At 41.1% G+C, this 14953-nt stretch overlaps 1 protein-coding gene across 5 annotated transcripts in view; it reads left to right on the forward strand.

Moving 5' to 3' along the window:
- Positions 1-940: 940 nt before the first annotated feature.
- Positions 941-14953, forward strand: part of ICA1L (islet cell autoantigen 1 like) — a 77754-nt gene continuing 63741 nt past the window's right edge. For 3 of the 5 annotated variants that reach the window (XM_056807363.1, XM_056807362.1, XM_056807366.1), the window contains exons 1-2: positions 941-1111; positions 14607-14775. In XM_056807363.1, coding sequence (XP_056663341.1) covers positions 14614-14775 — 162 coding nt within the window. In that variant the 5' untranslated portion in view covers positions 941-1111; positions 14607-14613. Of the gene's footprint in view, positions 1183-1279; positions 1429-14606; positions 14776-14953 lie in introns of those variants that run through there. The other 2 variants (XM_056807361.1, XM_056807364.1) reach the window with 2 other exon arrangements.

The following is a 14953-nucleotide window of genomic DNA, read 5'->3' on the forward strand; positions in this document are numbered from 1 at the left end:
CAGATTTTACCTAATGTTTTTCGACTCTTCTAGTTCAGTTGTTATAATTACAATTATAATTATAATTGTATAATTATACAGTTATAATTACAAGAAGAGACGTGGGTTTAGGATTTGGAGTAGAGAAAAGAAAGATAAAAAAAAAGAAGAAATGAGAGGCAAACAGGATGGGAAATATAAAATTAATGGGGGGTAGGAAAGTAAATAAATCACCGGAAGGGAAGGAAAGGTCTGTTTATGTTTGGGGAGGTAGTTTGGAAGAATAAGGAGGAAGATCAGGAAGAGGCTGAAGAATATAGGTTAGTGACTGATGAGAGTTTCCAAAAAGGGCTAAGGAATAAAGAGAAAGGTCTGAGAAATAAAAGGGGTGAAAAATCTGAGGAATAAACGGGGAAAGGACAGAAGCAATAGAGGGAAGAAGGTGAGGAATATAGAGAGGTGAATGCTAAGAGGAGTGGCTGAACTGGAAGAGGAAAGACTAAGGGGGAAAGGTAGAAATTAAAGGAAGTGAAGATTAAAGGAAATGATAAAAGGGAGGTGAAGAATAAGAGTTTAAGTAAAAATAAGGAAAGAGGTGAAGACTATAGGGGAGAAGTAAAGAGTAGGGGGAGGAGGTAAAGATGAGGGAAGGATCAAGGAGGGTGGGAGCAATGGGGAGAAATGAAAGGAAAGGTGGGGTTTAGGACAAATACCGGAGGGGGTGTCGCCTGGGAGGGGACTTCGAGGAGGTCAGTGGGGGAGGGCCAAGGGCTCCAGAAAAGCGTGAGAGGTGGCCACGGAAGCGGCCAAGAGGCAGGTTCGGGGCCCTGGGAGAACACCTCGGCCCGCAGCCGCTGCCATCGCTGCTGCCGCCGCCGCCGTCAACACCACCACCCGGGCCGTTTTGAATCTGCCGCCGCCGCCCGCAACCCGAGCTCGCCGCAGGCGACGCCGCACAGGGTCGGGGGTGGGGTGGGGGGTGGGGGAATTGGCTGCGGGGAGCGGCCCGGGCGCAGTCTCGGCTGCGGTGACAGGGACTGCACGTACCTGCTGCCAGGACCAAGCGCCACCTGAGGCGGCGGCGACAGAGGAGGAGGATCTGCCCCGGGCTGCTGGCCGCTTCGGCGTCTCGGTGAGTGCTCCCACCGGCCGGCTGACTGACCTCGGAGCTCTCCCCCACCCACCCGGGGGCCACCCATGCAGGTGCGGATGCTGGCTCACCGCTTTAGGCCCTGCTGGGCCTCCTGTGGCGAAGCGCCTTGGCCGTAGGTTACCATGGAAACACCGGGACTAAGGAGGCCCGAGCCTGGGGGATACCCTTCCTCCGCCCCAGCACAGACCTGCGAGGCAGGTCCCCGCGTCCTGCGGAGGCCTTCTGGCCCCTGGGAAAAAGAGGGCATTTCCCCACTCGAGCACACCCGGAGTTCCAGCGTTGGCGTTTATTTGCTTGTGTGGGGGCTGACTTAGTTCCTTCTGAGGCTGCGATTGCTTAATTAAGGCTGGGGGAGGGGGAGCACGAGGCTGGCGAGACTGAATTTAACGTAGCACTTCTCTCTGGGTTCCCCACCTATCCATCTCTCTGTCCCTGATCATTCTCTACTAAGAGCTAGCTCACCTCTCCATCTCTAGCGTCATCTGTCCGTATGTCTGCCTATCTATCATCTATTTGTCTATCTATCTTCCTATCCAATTTATCCCCCCCCCCTTTTTCTGTTTGTCTATATCCTATCCATCTCTATCATTATCCAGCTCATCTCTAGTGTCAGTTCTCTCTGTCTCTCTCTGTTTCTGACTCTGTCTCTCTCTTTGTCTCTGTCTCTCTGTCTGACTATCCAATCTATCCTATCTCACTCTTTCTCTGCCTGTCTACATCCTATCCATCTCTGTCATTATCTAGCTTATCTCTACTGTCAGTTCCCTCCCTCTCTCTCTCTCTGACTGCCTCTCTGTATCCAATCTATCCTATCTCACTCTTTTTCTACCTGTCTACATCCTATCCATCTCTGTCATTATCTAGCTTATCTCTAGTGTCAGTTCCCTCTCTCTCTGTCTCTGTCTCTCTCTCTCTCTGTCTATCCAATCTATCCTATCTCACTCTTTTTCTACCTGTCTACATCCTATCCATCTCTGTCATTATCTAGCTTATCTCTAGTGTCAGTTCCCTCTCTCTCTGTCTCTGTCTCTCTCTCTCTGTCTATCCAATCTATCCTATCTCACTCTTTTTCTACCTGTCTACATCCTATCCATCTCTATCATTTTCTAGCTTACCTTTCCATCTCTACTGTGATCTATCTATATTAATAGCTATACGAATAGATATCTATACTGATTGTCTATCATCTATCTATACCTACATATCAACTATTCATAGCTTTCACCTAACCATCTCCACCTCTTCATCTCTACTGTCAGTATCTCTTTACATATCACTTCTCTCTGTCTCTCTGTCTCTGTCTCTCTGTCTCTGTCTCTCTCTCTAATTTGAAATTCTCATCTTCCTTAGACACTGAGAAGAGGATCAGAACAACAGTAACTAAAAAAAAAGTTATTTCAAATGGCAGTGACAAGATTGGCATTCTGTGAAACGTATTGGATTCTTTGTGTGGGGGCTTCTTTTACTCCACCTTGCTACTATGCTATTTGGTCTTTTTCTGACTCTCTTGGGCTCCTCTGTTCCCCATTGCTGAGAATGACAGCTGTCAAAATATCTGATGCTTCCTCAGAAAAAAAATGGAGGGGTGGAATGGGGGGAAATAGGGAAAAAAATATCTCCTGAGATACCTGGGCCCAGGCAATGTTGCTATAGTTTTGCCAGTAGATGGGATGGGAGTTTTCCTGGTTTACTATCACAATTAGGATACCAGAAAGTATGAGATTTGTTTATGCTATAGGTACAGTAGGAATTTGTAATCTATGGTGCATGAATTTGTTTTTTAAAATATTTTGATGATAACTGTATTTCAATATAATTGATTCCCCTTGCAATCCTAATTATTTTATTTTATACATTTTAAATCATTATTCTGATGAAGAGTCTATAGAAGAGGTAGTGAGGGTGGCTCAATGGATAGAGTGCCAGCCCAGGAGTTTAGAGGACCTGGGTTCAAATTTGGCCCTAAACACTTCCTAGTTCTGTAACCCTGAGCAAGTCACTTAACTCCATTTGCTTAGCCCTTACTGATACGATTCTAAGACAGAAGGTAAGCATTTAAAAAAAAAAAAAGAGCCTATTGATAGGCTTCTTCAGACTACCAAAAAGGTTTGTGACACACAAAAAAGGTTAAGAATTCTTGAATTAGAATAAAAATAGGACACACTGCAAGTTCATATAAAATGCTTTTATTGGAAATAAGATTTTATATGTACTGATGGGATTGTGTGAGATATGTATATGCATAGATATGTATATATATATGTGTAGAGATATATATAGTAAATACTGTAAAATGAGTCACCACACATTTCTTAAGCAATTATATACGGTACCTACTAAATACAACTTGGGATACAAAGGCAGGTAAATATATGGTCTTTGCCTCTAAGGAAATCACATTATAATGGGAGAGACAACATGTAAACAACTTGGCATGAACAAGATCTATATACAGTTTAAATGAAAGATATCATAGAGAGAAAGCATTGGCAATGGGAGAAACTGGGAGAAATCTCTTACAGAAGGTGGGATTTGAGCTCTGAGTCCTGAAGGAAGCCAGGGAACTCAGGAGACCAAGGTGAAGAAAAAAAATATTCCAGGCATGGAATCACTTAATTACTTAGATCTTCATCATGATGATTGTTTATGAAGGGTCAATAAATGACCAATTATATACTATGAGTTATTTATTATCACTATCATAATATATTCAGCATTTCTAATGAGTATAGTACAGTTTTTCATTATTTGAATTCTAGTGAATTTCAGCTAGGATTATTTACATTTTGGTTTCAGTCTACCTTTAATTAGTTGTTTAATTTATTGTACAAATTATAATTTGTGTCATTAATGCATTGCTGGATGAGTTGTGAATTGATCCAACCATTCTGGAAGGCAATTTGGAACTATGTCCAAAGGGCGCTAAAAGACTGTCTGCCTTTTGATCCAGCCATAGCACTGCTGGGTTTATACCTCAAAGAGATCATAAGGAAAAATACGTATACAAAAATATTTACTCTTCGTGGTGGCAAAAAATTGGAAAATGAAGGGATGCCCTCCGATTGGGGAATGGCTGAACAAATTGTGGAATCTTGCGATGATGGGATATTATTGTGCTAAAAGAAATAATGAACTGGAGGAATTCCAGGAATTGATACAGAGTGAGAGGAGCAGAACCAGGAGAACCTTATACCCAGAGACTGATACACTGTTGGCACAATCAAATGTAATGGACTTCTCTACTAGCAGCAATGCAATGACCCAGGACGATTCTGAGGGACTTATGAGAAAGAACGCTATCCACATCCAGAGAAAGAATTATAGGAGCAGAAACACAGAAGAAAAAAACATTTGCTTGATCAATGGTTCGATGAGGACATGATGGGGATGTAGACTCTAAATGATCACACTAGTGCAAATATTAATAAGGAAATAGGTCTGGATCAGTGACACGTAAAACCCAGTGGTATTGTGCGTTGGCTATGGGAGGGGGTAGGAGGAGAGGAGGGAAAGAACATGAATCATGTAACCATGGAAAAATATTCTAAATTAAATAAATGAATAAACTTAATTAAAAATTATAATTTGTGTTCCTATAAAGGAAATACTGGAATCTTGCTTTTTTAAGTCTGTCAATTCTAGGTCAGAAGTGTGACAAGGACTGGGCAATTGGGGTCCAGTTACTTGCCCAGGGTCATACAGCTAGGAAGTATCTGAGGTCAAATTTGAACCCAGGTCCTCCTGACTCCAAGACTGGGTCTCTACCCACTTTGCTACTTAGATGCCCATTACTTTTTTTAATTCTAAAACTTAATTATTAGAATCAATTGACAAGTACTTATTAAAAAGCATTTACTTTGTGCCAGATACTTTACCAAATGATGAATATACAAATTCAAGCAAAAAGTTCTGCTCTCAAGGAGCTGACCTCACATAAAAGGAAGCAGAATGCTGGAAGAGGACAAAAGGGGAGAAGAAACAGGCTGGCCTGATGATCCTCCTAAAGAAGAGGTTCTGGAAGGAGCCATCCCAGGAAAGACTAGAGCTGGCTGTGAGGCCAGCAGGAATTCTGAGGTATGACTCCTCGAGCTGAAATGATCTTCCGTGATGAAGAAGTTTCTGGGGCATGATGGAGAAGTTGAGAATGCAACCTGGTAAGGAATTTATAGAGGATTTATAGCCTCAAAGAATTTTATAGCTGGAACAGACCTTCAGGATCATCGAATCCATATGACAATACCTGTAAACTTGAAATTGAAAGGAAAAGAAAAATCATGTTATTTTGATATATTTGTAGACAAAAATGAGAAAGAACTAGTCATTGGAATTAGGGCTAATAAAGATGGTCTTTTGACTTTGTGGAAATAATCAGTCACTGAAACAACAAATATTTATTAAGGGCATGTAATGTGCCAGACATTGTTGTAGGTGCTGGGGATCCTAGTACAAAGAATGAAGACTCCCTGCTTGTAATGATCTTGTATTCTAATGGCAAAGATAACAAATACGTATAAAAACATACAGCAGAAATAGAAAATTAATAAGTACAAATATATACAAATATGACCCATACAGGAGATGGGGGTAGGCTGGCTTGAGTTTGATTCCTCCCTCAGACCCTGTGTGACCCTGGGCAAGGCACTCAGTGTCTTTCAACCTCAGTTTACTCATCTGTAAATTGGAGATAATAATAGTACCTTATCTGGCAGGGTTGTTGTGAGGATCAAATAAGATAACATTATATAAAAGTGCTTTACAAACTTTACAATATAATCATTACTCGATTCTGTATTTGCTTCTAGATCAAAACCCAGCCTAGGACTCTTGACTACTCCATGCCCTGAAATGCCACCTCAGGCATGGGGCTTTTTGATCATATCCTGGTCCATCCCCACTGGGCATGTACCCTCTCTTCAGACCTGATTGGACAGCTCTGGGGCATGGGCACCAGAGTTGCCAGTTGGAATCTTGTTTCTACTTCCTGCACAAGGCCAGCCTGTTTTGTGCCAGATCTGGGAGCTCTTCTTGTCCTAGTGAAGAGCTGCAGGACTATAAATGTTTGCTTACTTTCAGAACATAATGTATTAGTTAAAAATGTGCATTTCAATTATTTCTAACAATGTCTGACTTACCATTTAATTCTCTTTATCTGCCGTAGTTTTTTTAACTAAATTAATATTGTTGCTGTAGAGCTAGCTTAGGTCCTGAGATAGAAGACTAGATGTAGCTACTGTCTAGATCCCATCCCTCAGACCACAAACCTATTGACTTTGTTCCGACTTGGGCTAGAAAAATGTCTCACTGATTCTTTTTCTTGGATTTCACTATCAAGATTTCATCTAATATATTTTCTGGATCCTTATAGAATATTATGAAGGAGAGCTAGACTTTCTTTTTTTAATAACCCTTACCATCTATCATAGAATCAATACTGGGGGAGAAATGTGGTATGACCTAGGACAGTGATGGTGAACCTTTTAGAGACCAAATCCCCAAATGTCACCCTCACCGCTACCTTACCCCAGACAGAGTAAGGAGGAAGTGCTCCCATTGTACTGCTGGGCAGAGGGGTGGGGAATGTGAGGAATGTCATCAGGCATCCGGCACACATACCATAAGTTCACCAATATGGGGTTAGGCAGTGGGAGTTAAGTGATTAGTCCAGGGTCATATAGCCAAGAAATGTCTGAACGCAGATTTGAAAACAGAACCTTTTGTCTCTAGGTCTGGCTTTCAATCCACTGAGCCACCTAGCTGCACTCCTTAACTCTCCTTTCTTCACAGTAAAAGCAAGCTCCTGAAAAAAAGAAAATTACACTTATTGGCCCCACTTTCTCTCTGAATTTTAGAATTACTCCATCCTGCTTAGTCTAACAAAATAGGAATGTCTACACCCCTACTTCAGGATTAAATATTGAGAAGGATGGCCTATGACAGACATTTGCTAGCAAATGACAAATCAGAAACAACTGACAGACCCCTGGGCTGTCCCAAGTCAAGCTTAAGCTACCATTGGTACATGTGAGATGCAGGAAAGTGATGTAAAAACAGTCTATATATTTCATGTCACTTCCTCTCTCTGGGCTTTTGGCGTGGAGAGGTGGCTGACAGCAGCATGCTGAGTGTCTTGGCATCTTGGCATGGCAGCAGCTATTGTCCGGGTTTGGCAGCGAGTGTCCTTGACACTACTGGGTGAAGCTTACTAACCTAGTTTAGGTGAGGCGTCTTCTCTGAACTCTCTCAGAGTTTAGGCTGATTCCTTTCTCCTTTACCTTCCAAAACATTATCCTCTTAGGAAGCCTTTAGTCTTCTGAAAAGACCTTGTGGTGGAGGTCTTTGAAACTCTCCCTGACACAGGCTAGGCCGGAGAAATCCTTGATATTACTTCAGGGATCTCCTGGAATTTCTTCCTGCTGGGGTACTTATTGCTCTGGTGTCTAGACTCAGCTATTGTTCAGTGTTTTATCTCTTCCCTCTCCAAACCACATACCCTTCAAGTTGATATTACTATAAAGCATAAGCCTATGAGTCTCTTGCTCAAAAGTCTTCAGTGTCTCCCTATTACTTTTGGATAAAACAGAAACTCCTTTGTCTGGCATTCAAAGCTTTTCACAATCTAACTCCAACCTATTAGTTCCCAAAGTGACCAATACTACCCTCCCCAATATTCCTTATCCCCCACCAACATGATTGCATAACCACCAGTTCCTCATAGCAAAGAATTCAGTCTCATGCTTTTACAGAGGTGTTTCTACCACTTCCACCTTTTGTGGCAATTGCTATAATTGAATCTTTCCCGTACTGCAAATCACGTCCCACTGCCTTACCTTCCTTTTTTGAAGACTGTAATTGGTAGGTGGAATAATTTGATTCATAGTGGGCAATTCCTTTTTTTTTTTAATTTTTAAATTTTTTTCCCATGGTTACATGATTCTTGTTGCCTCCCTCCCCTCTTCCCTCACCCCTCCAGGAGTCCACAAGCAATTCCACTAAGTTATATATGTATTGTCACTCAAATGGTAGTGGACAGTTTCTGATTGGTATGTACCCTTTACTCCCATGCCCCTATTCCCTACTTGAGAGCCTGGGGCAACCACTGAGCCTAAAAGAGCAGAATGGACATCTAGGCCTAGGTGAACTGGAGGGGTCAATGAATTGGATTCGATTTCCCTGCCTTTGGGCCAGTGTACATAATCTCTTCATTTTTACTTCTTGGAATCCTGAGCACTCCTTTAAACTCAGGTGCTGACCAAGTCTATAAAAAGCCTTTCCTAATTTCTTCTGCTTATCTAGGCTCTCTCTTTCCTGGTGATATATGCAGTATTCTAACTATAGTCACCCTCTTCAATGTAGGGAGGAAGGGATATTTTTTCACTTTCCTCAGGGGTCAATCATGGTTATTTCGATTTAAAAATGTTCAGATTTGTTTCATTGTTTTTATCCCTGGGCAAGTCACTTGACCCCCATTGCCTAGCCCTTACCACTGTTCTGCCTTAGAACCAATACATAGTATTGATTCTAAGATGGAAGGTAAGGGCTTTAAAAAAAAAGAAAGAAAGATCAAACTCTTCAGTTTAGGATTTAAAGCTTTTCAGAATCTATGAATGTGAGTCAAGAAATGATGACTAACAACTTAGAGAAACAGGACTATTTATACAAATCAATACCCAAGTAAGTAGGACCTGGAAAAGAGTATAGACAAGGACTACATCAACATAACAGTTTAAAAAGATGAAACAAACACTTTATGTTGATGCAGTCATTGTGCCTACACCTTTCTCTTGACATGCCCTTAAGCAGCTATCATATCCAAGGTTTGGTGAATTGTTTCCCTTCTTTTTCCTGGTTGGTCGTGTGTGCTGCAGCTGTGTTAGTTTCTTTTCCTTATTGCCCCTTCCTTGGAGTGTCTCCTTATGTTGTGGGGGGCTTGAGGTGAATCCCCGGGATTTGGGAAGGGTACCTTTTGCAAGGATGCAAGACTCCAAAACTTAGATTAAAAATAAAAAGGAAAATTTATTAATTTAGAAGGTAATGTTGAATCTGGTCAGGAATACTGAAAATGTGGAAGATTTCCTCCTAGGTGGAACAGCATAAATGGAAAGCTATCCTCCAGATGACATGATTTCTGGGGTCTTTATACTCTTTACAACAATGGAGATGTGACTTTGTGCTATGCTGAAGACATGCTCTAGAGTGGTATGCACTGAGGCATGGGCAGGGGGTTTTGGTCATCTGACGGGGGACTGCCTGAAGACAGGTTAGGGGACAAAACAGGTAGATGTCTTAGATACAACCTGGTGTTATCAAGGCATAGCCTGGAGGTGTATCTCTCTGTCCATCTCTAATCTAAAGGATGATCCAAGGAGGATAATCCTTTCAGGAAGGGATATTCTTGGTTTAGAAGTCACAAGGATAGAAGGAGCAAAGAAATTTCCTTGCTTATAGTTTGCCTGAAACACTTCTATGGTTTTGGGGGGTACAATTCCCATGCCACTTAAATCGTGACTACTTTTTTTTAAACCCTTATCCTCCATCTTAGAATCAATACTGTTTATTGGTTCCAAGGCAGAAGAGTGGTAAGGGCTAGGCAATGGGGTTAAGTGACTTGCCCAGGGTCACACAGCTGGGAAGTGTCTGAGGCCAGATTTGAACCTAGGACTTCCCGTCCCTGGCTCTCAATCCACTGAGCACCCCAGTTTCCCCCAACCTTGACTTCTTAAGTTTGGCTCTAGTTTACTTTTCAAGACTTCTTTTACATTACTCACAGAATTAGTGGTAGAATTTCAGAATTAAAAGAGAGCTCTGTAACCATCTAGTTCAATTTATACCCAAAAGGAATTCTCTACTGTTATTCACTTGATATATGGTTATCTAGTCTCTCCCTGAAGGTTACTACCTCCTCAGGCAACCCATTACACTTTTGTATACTTCTAATTGTTAGATAGGTTTGGTTGAGTTTTGTGATACATTATACTAGTTGGTAAAAACACCCACTTTTACCTGTACTTAACTGCCGCTATCAATTCTTTAACCAGATTCTGAGGTGGTCAAGAGGTATATTCTGATAGTAACTCATACATTAATAGAAACTCATATTCTCATTAATTATTCCATTAGTTCTGAACCCCCACTCCATTTTTGAAATTTAGAAAAAAACTTTTTGGTGTTGTCAAAAACAAATTTAGAAACAGTTTTCCCCAAATTTTCTCTCCTTTCTCATTCTCTTACACCAACCCCTGGGAAGCAGCGGCTTTGGAAAATGCCTTATTGGGAATCCCAAGTTCAAGAGTTCTTGGATTTGAAAGCAAAATAAATGGATCACAGAAAGACAAGATTTCCAGATGCATTTTGTTGGGGTTGGGGAGAGGGAAAAAAAAGATAGTCCAGATAGTTCTACAGTATCTTATTTGAAAATCAAAGACAGTGACTACTCACAGAAAGGGGATTGCTTGCTAGTAAAATATGTGAACTTTTAGCAGGACTCTAGAGTGGCAACGAGTCTTGGAGAGGTTGTGTAGAATTTTGGAAAAGTGAAGTCAATAGAATGACAGAAAGTTGTTCTCCAAGTAGAGGTTGAAAGTTTGATTCCCTTCTAGGGGTACTAATGGATTATTTTAGAATTTTGTTTCTTTATTCATTAGCCCTCCTGACTCTGTGGCATCTGAGGAATTTTTTTGTAGGGTAAAATAACAGTTGTTTCATCAGGCCTAGAGATGGGAGGTCCTGGGTTCAAATTTGGCCTCAGACACTTCCCAGCTGTGTGACCCTGGTCAAGTCACTTGACCCCCATTGCCTGGCTCTTACCACTCTTCTGCCTTGGAACCAATACACAGTATTGACTCCTAGTCAGAAGGTAAGGGTTTAAAAAATAAAAAAAATTGTTTCATATTGTAACAGTCCACACCTGTGTATGCACAAGGGCAATAATTAATCTGTAAGGATTGTCTTAGGAAAGCGCATGCTCAGTCCTGCACATGGCAAGAAAGGCATTGACCTTTGATCCCAGCATTCCTAAGGTTTAGGTGCAAACTCAGGTTTCTTTGTGCTCACCTGGCTGAGACAATCCACGCCTCTGCTGTGTTGTAATTTACACCTGAACCAATGGCAATCCACTGTGTCTTCATTAATATGTATTATGTACCTTTGCATCTCAATGCCAATGCTTGAGGATAGAAGATTAAGAAGGAAAGGTCTTTCACAGAGATAAAGGAAATTCCATGAGAAAGCTATTCTTGGTCAGAGGCCAAGCTCCAGGAAGGACAGGGACAGGTGAAAAGATGATAAGGGGCTGGCTTGCTGTGAGCTGCTCCTATTTATTGGCATTGAGATACTTAAAACCAAGCTTAGAGCACTGGCTCTAAGCGATCAGTGGCTTTTCTCTCAGCTGATCTCAATACTCATTCCTAACTCCCCTGTTGTTGATTTAAGGTTACCTAACTGTCTCGGGTCCTTGTGAAGTTAGGTAGCTGGGGCTCGATCTGTGTAGCTCACTACTTGGTAAAACTGCTTGGTGTCTGGCTCATGTCTTAGCCATCCCCTCGGATTCAGCCCTTCCCCCAAGGGTCAACCTTCTATCTTTCCTTTCTTGTAAGGGCTGTTGGTCAGCACCTTATACACATATCCACTACCCATATTGTACGTCAAATGCTTGTGAAGGGACATTTCTACTCACTTTTCACCATTTAAATGTAGGTAGATTCAACCTAGACATAAGCTATACCTAAACTTCATTTTGGAACTTTTCCTGGAGTAACACTAAGTGGGGGCAATTAAGCCAAAGAAAGAAAAATTAACCCTTTAGTAACCCAGGATTGAACCTGATCCATGTGACCCCAGAATCATTGGTGGGGAACTGGTCATGGATTAGAGTATTCATCTATAATTTGGTTAAATTCAATTTAATAAAGATTTTTAAACATCTCTCTACAAAACACTTGTCAAAAGACCATCATTTCATTGACAGCTTCTTTCCACTCATAACATGGGAAAGCTTTACTTTAAAGAAGGCAGAGCTGTCCTGAGACTAGATTGGTTCTAGTTTTCCTGGTGCATCTTCCTGGCCATCTAGGGCATAAAAGGTCCCAGCCATATGGAATCTCCTTGGACTTGGTAGGTTTCAAAAGCTCATGGAAGTAAATTTATTTTGCCTTGCTGACCAAGATGGACTTCCATATGAAGATGAGAGGGAGTTATGTCAGAGATAGCTGGGCTCCCTGTTTCAAATCTCCTTATTCCAGTCCATCTTTCACTCATTTGCCAAAATGGAAATTCCTAAAACTCTGGTCTGACCAAATCATTCCTCTAGTAACTCCAGTGGTTCCTTTTTACCTCAAGGATCAAATATAAAATCCTTTGTTTAGCTTTTAGAGTCCTTCAAAACCTGGCCCCTTCCTACCTTTCTGGTCTTCCTACACCTTAATACCCCTCCACTGTAATCCAGTGATGCCTGGTCCAGTGATACTGGCCTCCTAACTGTTCCTCAATACATCACTTCAGCTTCTAACTAAACATTTTCACTGGCTGCCTCCTATGCCTGGAATGCTTTTCCTCTTCCTCCTCTCTGCTTCCTAATTTCCCCGACTTCCTTCAAATCTCAACTAAAGCCCTACCTTCCTTTAACTTAGTGTCTTCTATCTGAGATTACTGTTTATCCGGTATCTATCTTATTTGTACATAATTTTTTGCTTGTTGTCTTCCCCATTAGGCCATGAAGTCCTTGAGAGTAGTGAATCTTTTACCTTTCTTTGTACCAGAGCCCTTAGCTTAATTGTAGACTATGCTAATAAATGCTAGCTGATTAAGTGCTATTCTATCCTTGTTGTATATCCTTCTCTGCCAGGGAAAAATAAGCCTCCTTGTGGTCATTGTTCAGTGACTTGTAAATTTATTCTAACATTGAAGCTTCAGGTTCATATCTTATCATAATCATAGCGATTACTGGCATTAGAGCTTTGCCTCCAACATCATTTATTCTACTATGCATTGGAGGCACAAAGATATGATACAGACTCAATTCTCAAGGAGATTATATTATAATAGAAAATAAGGAAGATGAAGCTTTAAAATATATAAGTAGTAAAGAATTAGAGATTTTTTCCAAGTTAACTTGGGAAATTTCCACCTCTCCCCACTCTGATCCCACTTTTTATCTTTTAATTTCAGAAAATTATCCAGTGTCGTACATTTAGCCTTTCATCACCATCTAATGGTGAAAGCAGATAACTGCATCACTAAAACTCAGTCAAAGATGGACTAATGAAGGCTCACTTTATTATCATTTTCCTCACAGAAGATATAGCATGACCCCCTGCAAAGAGCTGTTCTGATTATCAATAGTTGTAGTGCTATGTCTATATCATCACTGGCTGAAGGCATATGACAGTTAATCTAGCTTCTTACTTTACTGAGAAGACCACACAAGCACCTTCAACTTTCAGACCGTCCCTCTTCTCTGCACCATCACTTTCTCTCTTCATCCTACTGAACAGAGAAGAAATATTCCTGCTACTTCCTAGGACCAATGCTTTTGCCCGTATCCTTGAGCCCATTCTTTTCTGCCTTTCCAAAATCTTTCTCTGTCTAGCATTCCCTTTCTCTCATTTCTCATCTGGTTGCACTATTTTGGGGCTTCTCTAACTGACTTCCCTACTATGCTCCAGGAAGCTCATTACTCAGATAACCTCATCATGCTGTAAGATCTCTTCGCCACCTCTCTGGTGGGAGGATGGGGCCATGAACTCCAGATGAGCTCTTAAGGAGAGAGCTCAGCTCAGACATCTCCATTTCTCACCTGGCTGCACTTTGGGACTTCTATTTTTTGGTCTGGATTTATGATTTTATTGGTGAATAGAACTACATCTGATTCCTTGAAGGAACTCCTAGTGAGGAAACTCCCTCTACCAATGACGATCAGCAGTTCTTTTGCAATTTATAATCTTGTCCAGTTGTCTGTGACAGTGAGAGGTTAAGTGACTGCCCAGACCAGTACAGCCAATATATGTCACAAGTTCTAAGGCTGGTTCTCTATCAACTTAAAAAAACCAACAAACCTATCTTCTGTCTTAGAATGGATTTTAAGTATCAGTTCCAAGGCAGAAGAGTATTAAGGGAGAGGCAATTAGGGTGAAGTGACTTGCCAACAGTCACACAGCTAAGAGGTATCTGAGGCTAGATTTGAACTCAGGACCTCCAGTCTCCAGGCCTAATTATCTATCCACTGAACCAATTTGCAGTATATTATCTCAATGAAGTTTGTAAGTAGTTCATTATATCAGTTCTATTTACATTTTTTCTTTTTTAAATTCTTGTTCAAGTTCTCATCAGTGATCAGAATATGCATTTTAAAAGGAAATAATAGTTTATCCTTTAGTACCTTAAACTTCTTGAATCATCATTAGAGATAGATTGCCTTTGCTTTATCAGTAAAGATTAGTATTAGTTATTATGTAGTTTAATACTGATCTCTTCCTTGTAGTCACTCCATGGATTCCTTTGGAACACCTAAATCAGAAGATGACCAGTCAGTAGTCAGCAGAATGCAAAAGAAATACTGGAAAACCAAGCAAGTCCTAATCAAAGCAACAGGAAAAAAAGAAGATGAGCATGTGGTAGCCTCTGATGCAGAGTTGGATGCCAAACTAGAGGTAAAGTTAGGAATTCCATGAGTACAAAGGCAATTTGAAAGAAGAGGAGCCCAAGATAGGATGTATATAGTGTGAATACAGACTAGGTCATTGAGACTTATCTGTCTCAGATTTGATGTATGGGAGATTGACTACTAATACCGGTCTACTTCCATTCATATAGCAATTATTTTGTTAA

Source organism: Monodelphis domestica, chromosome 8 (assembly GCF_027887165.1).
Source record: "Monodelphis domestica isolate mMonDom1 chromosome 8, mMonDom1.pri, whole genome shotgun sequence".
NCBI lineage: Eukaryota > Metazoa > Chordata > Mammalia > Didelphimorphia > Didelphidae > Monodelphis > Monodelphis domestica.